Consider the following 16,399-nt stretch of genomic DNA (forward strand, 5'->3'; position numbering starts at 1 on the left):
GCTGCGGCTCTGGGGGGCGCGTGGGGCCAAGAGGCGGGGCGGGCTACCTTCCGCCGGGGCGGAGGATGACGGGGCGGGGGTCTACTGGTCCCCACTGGCCTGGAGCCGTGGTCGGGGCTGACCCCTCGGAGGAGCCCTGCACGTGAGATATGAATTAATGCAAGGATTTGGGGGTGCTCTGGAAGGGGGAGGCGAGGAGGTTGTTGGCCTGTGCCAGCCGCGGGCTTTCTGCAGAGCAATGGGTCCGCAGCCGTGGGACCGGGGCAGGCGCGCGCGTGGGGGGGAGGCAAGCCCCCGAGTGCCCTGGTGACCCCCCGGACAGAGTTAGCCTGAGCCAGTGCCAGCAGCTTCCACTCTCGGGTTTGAGAGCCTTGCAGAGGCGAGGGGAGGGGACAGGGCACTGCCACTTTAAAAGTGGGAAAGTCCGCCCTCCTGAGGTAATGGTAACCTCAGCCTCCTCCCCTCCTCCTGCCGGAGAGAGGGAGAGAGAGAAAACTTGTTTTCATTCATAACTTTTTCCTTTTCCTTCCTCTCCGTCAACTATTTATTCACCGCCTCTCTCCGCGCGGATTGCAGAGGGCGCAGCTCCACTGTCGTAACTGGCAATGTGGCGGCGCTTCCCTGCAGCCCGGGGCTGGCTGCTCCCGGCCCCTGGGGAATCAAGCTTTTGCTGCAAAGTATAGGCGGATATTTGCTTATGATCAGCCAGACCGTGGGCTTGCCTTTGGCCACCGCGTTAACTCGGGAGGCCCTTCATGATGTGTTAGAAACCTTGGTGGGCAGCGCAGAAAGCGTGTTGGAAATCCGCGGGGATCCTTAGGATGAGATGAAATTGTCCGAAGAGGTATTTTACTTCCTTTCGTGTTTTCGTGGGGAAAACAGTGTGCTGAGAGCGTGTGAGCGTGTTTGGGGATGGATGGAGGACTGTCACTGCTTGAAATGGGCAGAAGTGGCAGATTCTCTTCGCTTTTAATTTTAATCTGGCAGTTTAATTTAACAGAGTGACTGAGCTTCATTACAGCTATCATTTAGAATGCAAATTTAAATTGTGCCTGGTGTGTGGGGTTACACTTTTCAAATCCTTCTCCACAGCTTTGCCTTTCTGTGGAACCTGACAGTACTTTTTAGGGATCCTTTGCTTTCAAAGTATTGGGTTAAAAAGTTCTTTGAGAGGAGCAATGATACTGTGCAGGCATAACGATTAGATGTTTTTTAACAGCCCATACGGACTCGAGGACTAAATCCCTGAGGTTATGAACGTGTTTCTCCTCGCGAGCAGGGCAGGTAGAATTACGTGGACACTTGGGAGATCTGGGTTGTGAAAATAAAGAGAACTCCAAAAAGTTAACCTGGAAGGCATAGTCTGGGGACATGAGTTAATATAGGAAACGGAGGTGACTTTGCTTTATTGCTAACCTGTGTTTTTGTTTAAGTGTGGTAGTGGGGAATGGGAATTTTTGTCTTCATTTTTCAATCAGATTGAACCTGTAGACTTTAGAAGGAATTTGTGTGAAAAATATTCTAGTTTACCATTGAATGAAAACAAATGTTTTTATGTTTGATAGTTTTATGAAGAATACATTATAAATTAGCAATAATTCACTCTTAATAGGGAAAGACAAATGCTTACTTTTATCAGGATATTAATATACTCGTTTTATTACAGGAAGCTTATTGATTTAGAGTTGGCAATGGTTTTGAAAATCAAGATCTGTCGTTAAATACAGATTTTTAAGTTAGAGGAATTACAGGTAATTAAAATGGCCAAGATTTCTCCATGCTGCTTTAAAGGCCTAATACTTAAATTGGTGCATAAATGTTATCTTGTTATGTGAGTGCGCCCTTGTTTAAGCTTAAAACAAAAAAATCTTATCGTGATTTCAAATGTGATCTCTGTTACAACGTTCACAGATCTATATTCATTGAGTCTCGTGTGTATGTGTTAGTGGCTATGAAACACTAAGAACTGTTGTGTTCTTCACATATTCGTTTTTACAGCTATGGGTAAATAATGAGCTGCTTTAAAAATCTCGATTTCTGCTCAGAATTACCTGTTATTTCGAGATTTCATTTTAGCTTGGCATCTCTTAAACTTTTACAAAAATGTCTTAATTTTTCATCATTAATCTAACGCTGGTAATAGCACAAAAATAACAAAAAGACAACAGCACCAAAATCATTTTCAGTTTTTAAAAAAGTCATTTCCTTTATGGAATCCACTGATGAATTTACGCTGAGCTTTCTTTAGATGAGAGCTGCTCCACTCTTTATACTCAATATTTCCTACCAAGGCATACTCCCATTTTAATTATTTGTTACATTTACAAACAGGAAGGCATTACTTCCTCTTGATTCCACTTCTTAAATGTTGGAAAAACTTCCAATTTTTATGGCATGGGGTCTCTTACTTAGTTCTTCTATGATGTGGTCCTTAGCCTCTCTTGGGATTGGTCTCTGGCCAGGACCCCAGCATCATTGTAATTTGCTGGTGAAGGAGAGCATTATTAGGTGGTTTAGGCAATTTGTGGCTTGACAGGATTTTTCCCTTCAAAAAATGATTCCTGTCATTTATTTTCTCTCTCTTTTTTTCATCTTTGATTTCCTTTTAGGATTTCAGATGCATGCCAGGTTTCCACTGATTGCCAGAATTCGAGATCACTACACATGGATCCCCAAAGTCAACATGGCAGTGGCAGTTCGTTAGTTGTGATCCAGCAGCCTTCTTTGGATAGCCGTCAGAGATTAGACTATGAGCGAGAGGTTCAGCCTGCTGCTATTCTGTCCTTAGACCAGATCAAGGCCATCAGAGGCAGCAACGAATACACAGAAGGGCCTTCAGTCGTGAAGAGACCTGCTCCTCGGACAGCACCAAGACAAGAAAAACATGAAAGGACTCACGAAATCATACCAATTAATGTGAATAATAACTATGAGCATAGGCCTACAAGCCACCTGGGACATGCAGTGCCCCCAAATAATGCCAGGGGCCCCATTTTGAGCAGATCAACCAGCACTGGAAGTGCAGCCAGTTCTGGGAGCAATAGCAGTGCCTCTTCTGAACAGGGACTGTTATTAAGATCGCCACCAACCAGACCAGTCCCTGGTCATAGATCTGAAAGGGCAATCCGGACTCAGCCCAAGCAGCTAATTGTGGACGACTTAAAGGGTTCCTTGAAAGAGGACCTGACACAGCACAAGTTCATTTGCGAACAGTGTGGGAAGTGCAAGTGTGGAGAATGTACAGCTCCCAGGACCCTGCCATCCTGTTTGGCCTGTAACCGGCAGTGCCTTTGCTCTGCTGAGAGCATGGTGGAATACGGAACGTGCATGTGCTTAGTCAAGGGCATCTTCTACCACTGCTCCAATGATGACGAAGGGGATTCTTACTCGGATAATCCTTGCTCCTGTTCACAGTCACACTGCTGCTCTAGATACCTGTGTATGGGAGCTATGTCTTTATTTTTACCTTGCTTACTCTGTTATCCTCCTGCTAAGGGATGCCTGAAGCTGTGCAGGGGGTGTTATGACTGGATCCATCGCCCAGGGTGCAGATGTAAGAACTCCAACACTGTCTATTGTAAGCTGGAGAGCTGCCCCTCCCGGGGTCAGGGTAAACCATCATGATTTCTGGAGGTGGATGATACCTCCTGAACTTCTAGCTTTTCAGTTGTGGCTATTCAAAAAGATCGTGTTAGATACTGGTTTCTTTTCTTTAGAATTTTCCCAGTTTCCTACCTTCTCTTTTCCCTGTTCCCAAGGTTTGACTCATGGATTTCGTTCTTCTCTCATGGATGATCTTCAATAAGCGTGGACTGTGAAACTGTACTGGGCTCCCACTTATGGCTAGAGCCTCTGCCATCCCCTGGAGAGGATACTGAGAGCTGGTGGGCTTTGGTGTAGCCTTTTTATACTGCAAGCAACTTTCCAAAGTTGTTGTGTTCATGAACATACACCCACACTCAGACTGCAGTGATTTAGAGCTGTTTTTGGTTGGCTACTGTGGGAGCAGGGAAGTTGGTTTTTAAGGAAGCAACTGTTTAATTGCTTAAATAAGCTATGTATTAAATCTGTTTCCAGTTAGGGCTATTTTCCTAGCATTGGACCTTTAAGTAGCATAGTGGATTTATTTTTGTTATAACATTAAAATTTTCCTTTAATCATTGCCCTCTCCTTGTCTGTCCCTTAAAAATTCTCTCCCCTCAGTTTTGGCCTTATCTTACTCTGGAGATGCCGGGTGTTTTTTTCCTCTTCTTTTTTTTTTTTTTTTTTTATTCCTTTCTGTGTTATTTTAGATTCACTTTACAATGTACATCTTCACATTGGAGATGCATTCATTGTATCTTGCTCATTTTTACTCCAGCTTTTGTATTTGTGAAGGACTCAACCACCTTCCTTCCACACCCCATGCTCTTCACCAAATTTTTGTTGTCATTGAGGGCTCTTGGATAACTGAAGTTGATATTTATAGCTGATCAATCTATAGGCGTCACAGAACTATGCTGCCTAAAGTGATTTTGGCTCCTTAATGGTCTTTTTGGCCCCTTGGTTAGTTAACAGTTAACTAATTCTAACCTTTTCTGTGTTTTCATTGCCTTAACCACAATTTGTGGTGCTTTTTGTATATTGTATGTATAAATCACAAAGTTGAATTCTGACTATTTTTAAGACAAAAGTCTGTTAAACTTTTTTATTGTAAAGAATATTTATTATGCGAATCTCTATTATTTTATGATATTTATTGCAAAAGACTGTTGAAATGTACTCATGTCTGAATATAACGAAATATCAATACTTATCAGAAAATAAGGTGACACAAAGAAAGTACATATGTTAACTATAATGCAGAAAATATATTAATTAATGAAACTGTCTCTTGATTTCTTCATTTATTAACCTGTACTATTACCATGATTTTTTTACTTGCTTTGACTTTTCTTCCTGCACACCCATTTTACTTTCCCTTAAGATACTGAATCTGACATAGGTGAGCTCAAATTACGGAGTAGATGGAAAGTGCATTAATCTAAATTGTGTAATCCAAATTCTGTTTCAACAAATGCCAAAGTGAGTTACTTTATAAGGTGAAAATTTTTTGTAACATTAATAGTCACTCCCTACTTTGGCTGTTTTTGTAAGCATGAGGTTTTGTATATGTCCTAGTTTCTTGAAATGGAGCATATCTATAGTATAAGTTTTAAAAAATGTTTATCTTTAACTCTCTTGAGTTAATCATAAATTAGCTTCATCAGCAAGACTTAACTCGGTTCTTAGACATTCTGGGAGTCTCTGGTACTGTTACTTTAATAAAGCATTCTAGAAGTTTAGAGTGCATCAAGGGAATAGTTCACATTAGTAGAGAGATGTTTTAAAACTGTTTCTATCCATACTTTTTCCCTTCCTTTAATAAGTCTGTAATGTGGCTTGATAAAATTACACTTTTTCATGTCCTGTGCAATAAGAAATCTGAGGGCTTAAACCTCTTGTAGAAAGAGTAAATATTTTAAATCTTATTTTTTAGTCTGGTGAAACCACTCCGTAGTTAGAATCTTTGGATCTGATAAAATTTTGGTCATGTTAAGTGCTCAGACTATATAGTCTTTGAGTCTGATAGACTTCTACACTCAATCTCACTGAGTCTCCTTCTGACTCCTATGACTAAATGATAATGTCAACAATTACCTGCACTTGAGAATAATTATTTGCATTTGAGAACAAGATGTTGACATAATTTGAACCCAGGTTATCAAAACTCTTATCCAGCTTTCTGTTTTGGTCATTACTCATAGATGGTTCGGTTATTAGTTCAGGAGTATGTATTTGTATTTTGTATATAGGTTTGCCTTTGTTTTATATAGACAGGGTAATTGGTAGAAATCGGTTTTAATGCTTTCCCATCAAGCCACTGAACCTATTTGTTGGCAATGTGACATTTGATCCATCAACTATTTTCTTTGTGTTCTGAAAGGAGCATTTTAAAAGATGAATCATTGTGTTTTGGAGGCTACTTTTTGTTCTAGTATTTTAAATTGTGAAGTTAAGTATTTTCTTCTCAAACTCAAGTTATGTGATGTTATCACTGATCCCTTAATATTTATAGAGCATTGCATTGAGATTTGGCTCCTTAATGAAGTATGACGTATATAAACACAGACTCTCAAAATACTGTGGATTTTTTTTTCTGTTATTCAGACCCTTGGTATAATTAGAAGTTGGTATAAGAGCTGTCTTTAGAGTAATAATCAAACTAAGAAGCCGTACCTTTTTTTTGAAAGAAATTTGTAACTTCTATGAGAATGAAGTATGCTGTGGTGTTTTTAATTTCTGGCTATATACAAAATACATTAACATTAAAATGTTAAGATAGTGGTCCGCAGTGGTCTGCTGTTCCTACTCCCCTATATGAACTCTGGCATAATGTTAGGTCTGTACTTAAAAATAGAGTAAGTTAGAGGTTCAGATTTCTAACATGCTTCTCCGGTGGCAATGCGTAAACACTTTGATTCAAAACTTCCTCTTTCATGATGGTTTAATCATAGGAAGAAAAAAAATACCAGGGTGTGTCCTTATAAGTGCTTATGAGTTTTAGGCTTTTGAACCTAATACTAATCATTCTTTTAAAGTGCTAATACTTTGAAAGAGTCACCAGGAATTTCTTACGATGCCACTGCCATTTATTTGATACTGCTGAATGAAAAATAACATGCCAAATAGATTTATTTATTCCATACTTTTGTCCTCGTTCCCCAACTAGAGTCGCTTGACAGAATGGATGTTTTTGCTAAATGGTTCTTCTGCAGTATATTTTCTGACGGCTACATTTTTTTGTTTCAAAAAAGTTCTACTTAGATAATTTAATTGTTAATACAATCAAAACAGTATTTCTATAATTGAGTAGTTTCCTGTTAACCGGGTTTATAAAATGTAACCTAGCAGAAACATGAAATGTGAAAAAGTAGATGTGTTTCTTTCTATGAAGGTTTAAGAAAAATCTGTAGAAATAGTCCGTTATATGGTTTTCAAAGTCTGAACCATAGAATATTCCAGGTATTTATTACTAAGACATAAAAATTAAAACCAAAAACCAGTAGTCTTTAAAATGAAAGGAAATGAGCTAAAAACTAATTACATTTTTACCCTAAGATTGATACTGGAACCAAACTCAGAGGATTAATTATAATGCAGAAAATAATTAATGAAACTGTCCAGAGGATTGACGTAATTTTTGAAATGTCTCCCTTCCCTAAGTCTTTCCTTTTTTATAGAGTGATGTATTTCACTGCAGATTTTATATATAGCTCTTTATACAAAAAAACGCAATCCCTTTTTGAAACAATAAAATACTGAAACATAAAAAGAGTCTAAGACACTTCTCCTCCTTAGCTGTGCACACCTCCTACTATACATTTTCCTTTTAACTGCAAGAGAGTTTGGTGTTTTTAAACATCTTGAAAACAAAACAGGAATCCTTTTAGCCAAGTGATAATTGGAGGACTGTGTTTTCCTTTATTTCACTGATTAGAAATAATTAAAGTGGCCATGTATGTGCTTACCTGACAGTTAACTCATTTTTCTAATCTTAGTCATTTAGTTGTATCTATTGAACACCTACTATGTGCATTATTCTATGTATAATAGAATCCTAGAGCTAAAAATATATCCTAGAGTGTATCTTAATGTTTGTTTAGCCATGTATGAAAACAAGTTACTAGTTAAAAAATTAACAATTCAGAAGTCTGTGCCATAGCTCAGACTATATCAAAAGAATCTCCAGGGGAGGAGCCCTGGCATTTTGTATTTGCAAAAAGCTTCCTGGGTGATTTTATCAGGCAACTTTGGAATTGATTTATGTAGCTAACTGTCTTCATTTTGAGGATGCAGAGACAAAGGCGTGGCTTGAGAAGATAAGAAACTGTTGATGATAGCTAGGGTAGGGCCAGAACTCTTTTAAAAAAGTCTGGTAGAGATTTCCTTCATTTCTTAGTAGGCAGCCCAGTGCCTTTCTGCTGCAGCTACTCAGCTGTTAACGGTTCCATTCTCTTTACCAGGAAGTCTTTCCTTCATAATTAATATATTTGACCTTAATTTAGGAAATGAAACATTTTTCTCCTTATATCATCTGCACTTAGCCATCAGGAATAAGTAGCAAATCATTTCATTGCCATGGTTATTTCTCATACATTAAAATTAATAACTTGAAAGCTGAACTTGTATGTCTTCTCTGGGTTTATATGGTTATAGAACAAACTGATTTAGTCTGTGAATGGTAATGGTATCTAACTTGGCATTTAGTTTTAAGAATTTGTGTGATGGTACTTCTTACCATTATTTTGGCTGCGTCAAGATTACAGTGATTAAAAAGATACTTTGAAGGTTCCATTTTGCATTATTTGATGTCTGGGCCAGGTGTGGTTGCTCCTGCCTATAATCCTAGCACTTTGGGAGGCCGAGGCGGGAGTATCCCTAAAGGAAAAGAGTTCAAAGTCAGCCTGAGCAGCAGAATGAGACGCCACCTCTCCAAAAAAAAAAAAAAAAAAAAAGAGAAAAAATTATCTGGGCATTGTGGCAAGTACCTGTAGTCTCAGCTACTTGGAAGGCTGAGGCAGGAGGATGGCTTGAACCCAGGGGACTTGAGGTTGCTGTGAGCTTTGATGGTGCCACTGCACTCTAGCCTGGGCAACAGAATGAGACCCTGTCTCAAAAGACGAACAAATAAAAAAGAAAACCCTGAACACAAAAAAATGATGTCTAACAGATAGAATCATAGTAGATACGTAGTAATTCTAATTGGAAGAATCATGAGAGAACCTAGAACTGTTCTGAATTGGATATTTAAGGGAAATAGACTATAAGCGTCATTCACCAGTGGTCCAGGAATCTATTTATAATAAATAATCAGAATCATAATTTGAGTAAGTAATCAAAGAGTCATTGTTGTGTAGAAATAAACTTAGAGGTTGTCTAATCCAGTCTTCTTGTTTTAGAGAGGAAAAATTAAGGTTGAAGAAAATTATTTGTCTAAAGTTAACGATCTAGTTGCCAAAATAAAATCAGCTTTATAAAAATCTCCTTGCTGCCTTTGTGCATGTCATACCTGGCTAGAAGGAAGGAAGGAGAGGTTGACTGAAGGGAGTGGAGGTAGAATGAAAGTTTCATCTTTATTTATAAGTTGTAAGATTGAACACGTTTGTTACAAGCACAGTGGCTGAATGGTAGTCCTTAGCAAAGAAGGGCTTATAGGAAAGGAGCTAGACAAAACTAGCTGAGTAAATTTAACATTAGAAAACAGGTGTGTGTTTGAGAAAAGTCAGTCCCAGTTTGGTTAGTAGTAGTTCTCAGCCTTAGCTGTACATTAAAATCACCTGTGAGCAAAAGGCAACACACCACCCGAGAACCCAGCCTGTGCCACCTGAGGCCAGTTTAATCGGAATCTGTGGGAGGGAGCCTTGGCTTTTGTTTTTAAAGCACCTCTGATGATTCAAAGCCTAGCCAGTCCAGAGACTGAGTTAGGTTATAGGTGTGTGTCAGGAAATTGTGGGAGATTGAAATGGCGAAGATTAAGATCGGAAAGCCAATTTAGAAGAAGAAAGCCGGAGGTAGTAAGGTCCTGAACTAGCTTGCAGGTGAGTAGGAATGGGAAAAAAGGAGGGAAGGAAATGGGAGAAGTATTGTAGGTGGCAAATCTGTAGGACTTTGTGGTGGTTTGTACGCAGGTTGGAAATGGAGGAAAGAATTAAAGGTAATACTGAGGTTTTAGACCTAGGAAAGTGGGAGAATGGTAATTTTGTTAAAAAAAACTGTGTGGAATTACTTTGGGATACCTAGAGTGGGACAAATTAAGTGTTCTCCTTTAAACGCTTAAAGTGCAGGTGGAGTTGCCTGCATGTAATAGCGAAAAAAAGTCTGGAATTTAGAGAGGTTAGTGGTGGCCTATCGTCCACCTGGAAGTGAAAGGGCATCTGTAGTGTGGACCTCTAAGGGGAAGAATGGAACTAAAAACAGGCTGAGAACAAACCTTGAGGAGAAGACCGACATGTAGGAAGCGGGGTATAGAGTCAGTAGATGGGGAGGTGGTGAGAAGTGTAAGCAGTGAGAAATTGGTATGTTTTATAATCTAAAAGATGGGAATTAGTCATCAGATTGGAACACGGCAGGGGCTCCCGCTGAAATTTGGTGTGCCATATTTAGGTGAAATTGTAGTGAACACCAGGTTGCATGGGATTGGGAAATGAGCGGGTAGTTAGCACATGCAGGGAACAGCTGGAGGCTATTCCAGAAAATTTGAGATGACAGGAAAGTAACTAGAGGCAGGTATCAGCTGAGAGGTTTTTTAGACTAAAAGAAACTTGAATCTTTTTTTGGAAGATGGCAAGGGCAGTTGAGAGGGAGAGATGAGGCAGAGGGAATAAGCTGAAGGAACATAATCCTGGAAGAGGAAGGAGGAGGTGGAAGAGAAAACACAAAGGAGAGCTTTAACCTTGACCCGATTCTTATCCCAACATAGAGGAAGACATAACAGAGGGAAGAAAGGGATATAATGGAATTTTAGTAGGGAGAAGAGGAAAGTTTGCACCACTTTGGGTAAATAGGAGGATGGTCTCCTGTTGGTAGGGCCTGAAACTGGTTCTTGATAACAGGCCTAGAGGCTAGTTACTGGGAATGCTAATGGCAGGGTCAACAAGAAAAGAAGGTGAAATGGAGAGTGATAAGAGAGCTCAAGCTCAGATAGGACAGGGAATGTTCTGGGGGCTGCCGAACTTTTTCAGATTTTATCTAGTCCCTGCAACTAGTTAGAAGGACAATTAAGGCAGAGAATTAGTGTTACCTGAGGCCAGTAAGAAATGGTGAATTTCAAAGAGGGGAGAAATTTTCAGGCAGTCTCCTGAGTATTTGCTAAAATTACTGAGCAGAAGAATTGGGTAAATGTTCTAGTCAGGATGAGATACAGATATACTGAGTAAGATAATAGAAAGGGCGAGGTTAGCCGAGGACAGAGAAGCATTCCAAGTTAAGATGTTAGAAAGTGGTCTATTTTTATTTATTTATTTATTTTTGAGATAGTCTCACTATGTCGCCCTTGGTAGAGTACTGTGGCGTCACAGCTCACAGCAACCTCCAACTCTTGGGCTCAAGCAATTCTCTTGCCTCAGCCTTCCAAGTAGCTGGGACTCCAGGCACCCACCACAACGCCCGGCTATTTTTTGTTGCAGTTGTCCTTGTTTAGCTGGCCCAGGCCGGGTTGAAACCTGCCAGCGTGGGTGTATGTGGCCGGCGCCATAACCACTGTGCTATGGGCACCAAGCCTGAAAGTGGTCTGTTTTTAAATGCTGAGAAAACCTGGAGTTTTTCTGTGTTGATAGGTAGCTAAGGTGACAGGGTTAGAAATATTTAGAACTAAGGATAAAGAGGGGGAAATGGAGGCCAGTGTGTTACAAGAGTTGTTAACTGAGGTACTAAAATGCTAGAGGTTCAGTTGGAGGAAAAAAAAAAATCTAGAAGCCAGCGTTTGTTTGGAAAGGATATTTTTAGAGGCTTTAACTTATTTTTAAACTAATGGATTATAGATTAATTAATTACAATCTGATAGAAAAATGGAGGATTTCTTAAGAAGTAATCTTAATAAGAGAGGAACTGGTGGAGTAGAATTTATTACAAATGGGAGGTGCTCCATTTATAGCACAAATGGTCCGTTAGCAAAATCTGTTATTAAAAAGATCTTCATGAGAACTGATGGACCAGCCAATCCAGTCAAATAATACAGCCAGAAGACTCTGCTTTCTGTGTTCCCTTCCTTAAACTTCTGTGCACTTCAGAAAGGACAGTGTGCTCAAGCTGAGTCCTGTCTACTTCACAGAATTTGCATGTTGTGGATTTGCCATGGAAGCTGTGAGTAAATTTGATTCCCTGACAGAAGTATATTTTATTCTTGTGGGCCACCCAGAGTCTGCTTTCTGCTCTAAATGCAGAGAGGCCTGTCTTTATAAAGGAAAGCTGCTGGTGTCAGAGTTATTTACAGAGCATGCAAAGTTTTAACTGGTTACTTTGTGGTTTGTAAACCTGCTCTTGGAATTGCCTATAATGTCCCATGTATCTGCCTTTGGCCATTTTTGGGTTTTGCCTTTTAGTGCCAGAAACAGTCAATTAGAGAAGGTGAAAGAAAATAAAGATGCAACTAAAATGTATCAGTTTCACAACTTCTTGCTATCTAGTATCTGAAACAGTGATTGTTACAACAGGGAAGGTCAGTAAATATTTTGTTGTTGATTGACTTGCTAGATTTACTCTGAAAAGCTCCAGAGTAAGGAAAGATGCTTAGATTAAAAATGGAAGTGAATTTTAGTTTTTGCAGGTTTTTCTGATAATGTTTCTAGTGTCAACAAAATCGGTGATTCTGAGAAAAAGTAATAGCATGGCTTTGTCTATTAGGTATTCCTTTATCCAACAACCATATCCTGCGTCGGTGCTCAGCATCCCAGTCTTCGGGTAGTAATTCATAACCATTGAACAATGTGATTGGTGCCATGCGGCAGGTACATAGGGCCTTGGAAACACTCTGGGAGGAGGCAGCCAAGTCTGCTCTGCAAAGCAGAGAGGACTTGAAAGATGAATAGTGATGCATCAGGTAGATAAGGAAGAGAAAAGCATTTGAGAAGAGAACAAAGGCATGTTAGTGGGAATGATCAGGGCATGATGAGAACGCTGCAAGTAATTTGTTATGTTAGGAGTGTGAGGCACCTGTGGGGAGAAAAGGAGCCAGTCATGAGAAGTGTGAATGTCTTGGTAAAAAGTTTGAGCTCTGTCTCGTAGGTGGTAGGGAGCCACTGACAGATTATAATCAGGAGAGTGACATGACCAGATTAGAGTTTCTGAAAGATTTTCCCGGCTGCACTGGGCAGTGCTGATGACTGGGAGGGGAAGGGGGAGATCAGCCAGGTAGTTCACGGAGTGGCCTCAGTGGCCAAGGTGACTGATGTGACAGCGCCAGGGAGTCTGAAAGGAGGGGCTGGGCTTGAGCTGATGGGAGGGGCCGATGGGGGAGGAGGAGCCAGCACGGGGCTAACTCCTCTCCGGTAATGGAAGGCAGGGACGGCATTTGTGTAGATGCATCAGATAAGCAGACCAACGTTTTCCACACACAGCATTCTTCCAATTGTGCAAATTTGACTATGTTTTCCCCTGCTAGCCCACATCTCTCTTGGAACAGTTAATGAGTAATGAAGTGGACAGAAGGCAGGAAGTAGGAAGGCCGAGCGGAGAGTCAAAGGCCTTGAAAATCAAACAGAAACTAGGTTATTAATTCTTTTGTCCCACCTTCCCAGCGCTCGTTGGATACCACTCAGAAAAGTGAACGATGTATCTCAACTTGGTTGTCAGAAATGCCAGATTTCAGAATTTTAAAATTCCCCAAACCAGCGTTTTTTCCTGAATCCTCTAAAACCATTTCATCCAGGCCTGCCCTCCTCCCCAGCACAGTCAGGGCACTTTGAATCATTCAAGTATTTAAAAGAAAAGTTTGCAGCTTCAATATCCTGGTGTTCCTTATTCCCTGTATTTTTCTCTACCTGTTTGTGACAGTCAGAAGTGGTGGTGACGATGGTGGCGAAAGGAGGAGGGGATCTAGGGAAGATGTATGTTAGGTGATTGGGAATTAGGATGGTGGAACAGTTTGAAGCCACTCAAAAGCAAACTTGGGAGACGGACTTTTAAAGTTCCTTCCTTCTTGCCTTTGTTTTGAAGGAAAGCATGTTTTGAACCCCAGAGAGGTGAAATGACTTCCTCAAGGATGAACAGCTAGTGGGAAATAGAACCAACCGAATGAAAAAAAGATGAAAAATCCTTTATAAAAGGCCTGTTTCCATTATGTAGACCTCATCTACACTTGCAGTTTGGGAGTTTAATTACAGTTCCCAGAGAGTATACCATCACAATAGGCTGATGAAGTCAAATCCAAATTCTTGCAAAAGCTATATAAATGAAGGGCAAAATAATTTGGGGCTTGGAATCGGTCATTTCCCCCCCTCAAGGTCGAAGTGTTTGTAAATAATAGTACTGGAGCTAAAATGTTTCTATATTTTATAGGTGGCATGAGGCACATGTAGAGACTTGGTTATGCTTTCCTTCTGAGTCGTGATCCTTATGAAACAGCATGACTTGAATCGAGGAAGCTGGCATTGCTTGATTTAAAAAATTTAGGTTAAAAAAGTCAAGTGACTTTTTTCTTCTCTGTAGATAATGGGAGTGTTTTCTTTGGGGCACTGAACTAGGTACCAAGTGGTCTCTTAATTTCTTACATAAAATTTTTAATGCTGGGGAGGGGTCTCTGAAGCCTGACAAATTTGGGAAAGAAGAACAGCAGACAATACTCTTAGAAAAAAATGGTCTGCTCGAACTTGCCTTTTTTGAAAAAAACAAAACTCAACATTCTTTCATAAGGCATTTTTTAAAAGTATTTGCCCTGGAGCATTTTTTCCTACTTACCCTTGCTTATCTTTCAAAACAAACATTTATTCCTTTCTGCTATAGAGTGAGGAAGTTCCTTTGAGGTTATGCCCTACACACGTATCCAAGCAGTAACTGTCATCTCCTTCCTATGGCACAACAAATGACTAACCCAACCGCAAGCAGCACAGAGCATAAAGCGGTGATCTCACAAAGGGGGTTGTTCAGATGTTACCTATGGGACAGTTTCTCAAGGGGAAAAACACACAACTGTATTTTTTGTGTGCAAATAAAATTTTGGGTCCTTTTGACCCAATGGAAAATGTGTGTCTACCGGTGGCTGCCTAGTTGGAATATGATGATTTACACTTGGAAACACTTGTGTCATTTATCATATGATGTTACTGGTCTACAGTATGACTGCATAACAAATAACCATATTAAAAATTAATCTTTTCCAGTTGATCAGACTGTACGTCTTCTTGACTAAGTTTTTTCTCCTTTGCTCTTGCCCTATCCTCCTGTCGTGTAAGTCACTCTTTACAATAACTATAGGATTAAGTTATGATTTATAATTCAGGTACCACGTATTCGTGGCTGTGCTTTCAGACTCCTAACCTGCCCTCTCACCTGTCTCTTCTACTTTTCCAAAACATAACTCTTCTGTCTGGTGGAATCGGTTCACTTTTCTAACACTGTCCCTGAAACACACCTTGGGATCCAGACCCCAGAAACTGTCTTTGCCCTTTTCATCCTATTCTTTTATGGCTAGCTTTAAATCCTACTTCTCTGACTGGATCATGCCAAAGTAATCCCTCCCAGAAATTCTTCAGTAACAACCTTCTATAAACTGATCATTAATTTTAATGTTTTCAATACTTATGTCTTGTCTCTCTTTCTGTATTTTAAGTCTTGAGGCTGGGATCGTATTGTAGATTCACCTGTACTCCTAAGGTGCTTTGCCCGTAGTAGGTACCACATATTCCTGCATTTTACAGTTGACTTATAAAAGCCCATGTGTGTCTGTTTTTCTAGTCAGAGGTCCATTTATTTTATTAATCAAGTATATATTCTGATATGTATCCTACATTAAGTCATTTTTGTCTAACAAATACTCGTAAATAGAATTACAAAAATTATGTGATTATCTACAACAGAGAATTTTGGTAATATTATTGATCATGTTAAAGTTTCCAAGGGAGAATAATCGTAAGAATTGTGGTAGTTAACCCCTCAGCCCTGGAGGAGACAGATAGTCAAGGCCACAGAATCATCTTACCTCTTACCCAATGTAGTAAGGCGTCTTCTCTGTAACATACCAAGTAGATAGGTCTGACACGGAAGTGCTTGGAAATAAGTACTCCATCATTTTACTAATCTGTTCCTACTTATTCATAATGCAAACCACTTGGTCTTCTCCATTAGGAGGCCAAAGTATCTCTAAAAATAATTAATATTGAGTTAACTTGAAGTCTTGGAAAATGCCAGAGCCCTTCTCAGCTTCTTAGATGTAAATGCTCTTTCTCCAGGACATTAAACTGTCCTTTACTCTTCTTGCTAAACTTGGCATAGGTATGAAACCCCTCAAAACAGCTTTTCTTTTTTCAGATCTACTATGGTTATAAACACTTTTGAATGCTATTTGGATAGATCTCTAACGTTTTACATTTAACCTAATTTATCACTCAAAGCACTAGTATTGGTAAACAGTAATATCTCAAATTGTATATTGCACATAACATTTTCTATAAGTATCCAGGTTTGCAACCTTTTGTGATTGCAACATACTTGTGAGCTGAGGAGTGTATTAAATTATTAGCCTCGTTTTACAGATAAGAAAATTCGATGCAGGGAAGAAATATGATTTTCACCTTTATTGATAAAGTTAGGACTAGAACTGAACTTCCCTGATTCTATTGGTTCATTCTGCTGTCTTTGCGACACCCACTGCGTAAGAAAGGTC

General features: G+C 39.8%; 1 protein-coding gene across 1 annotated transcript; it reads left to right on the forward strand.

Annotated features, from left to right (window-relative positions):
* The first annotated feature begins 552 nt into the window (after nt 1-552).
* On the forward strand, nt 553-4,866 carry SPRY1 (sprouty RTK signaling antagonist 1). Its single transcript, XM_003795521.3, has 2 exons — nt 553-844; nt 2,610-4,866. The coding sequence occupies exon 2, from the start codon at nt 2,665-2,667 to the stop codon at nt 3,622-3,624; it is 960 nt and encodes a 319-aa protein (XP_003795569.1). The 5' UTR covers nt 553-844; nt 2,610-2,664; the 3' UTR covers nt 3,625-4,866.
* Nucleotides 4,867-16,399: the final 11,533 nt, after the last annotated feature.

Source organism: Otolemur garnettii, unplaced genomic scaffold (assembly GCF_000181295.1).
Source record: "Otolemur garnettii isolate 467f Iridium unplaced genomic scaffold, OtoGar3 scaffold00093, whole genome shotgun sequence".
Classification (NCBI taxonomy): Eukaryota; Metazoa; Chordata; class Mammalia; order Primates; family Galagidae; genus Otolemur; species Otolemur garnettii.

Coding starts and splice junctions, on each gene's coding strand:
- SPRY1 (XM_003795521.3), top strand. CDS start 2,665: ATGGATCCCCAAAGTCAACATGGCAGTGGCAGTTCGTTAGTTGTGATC.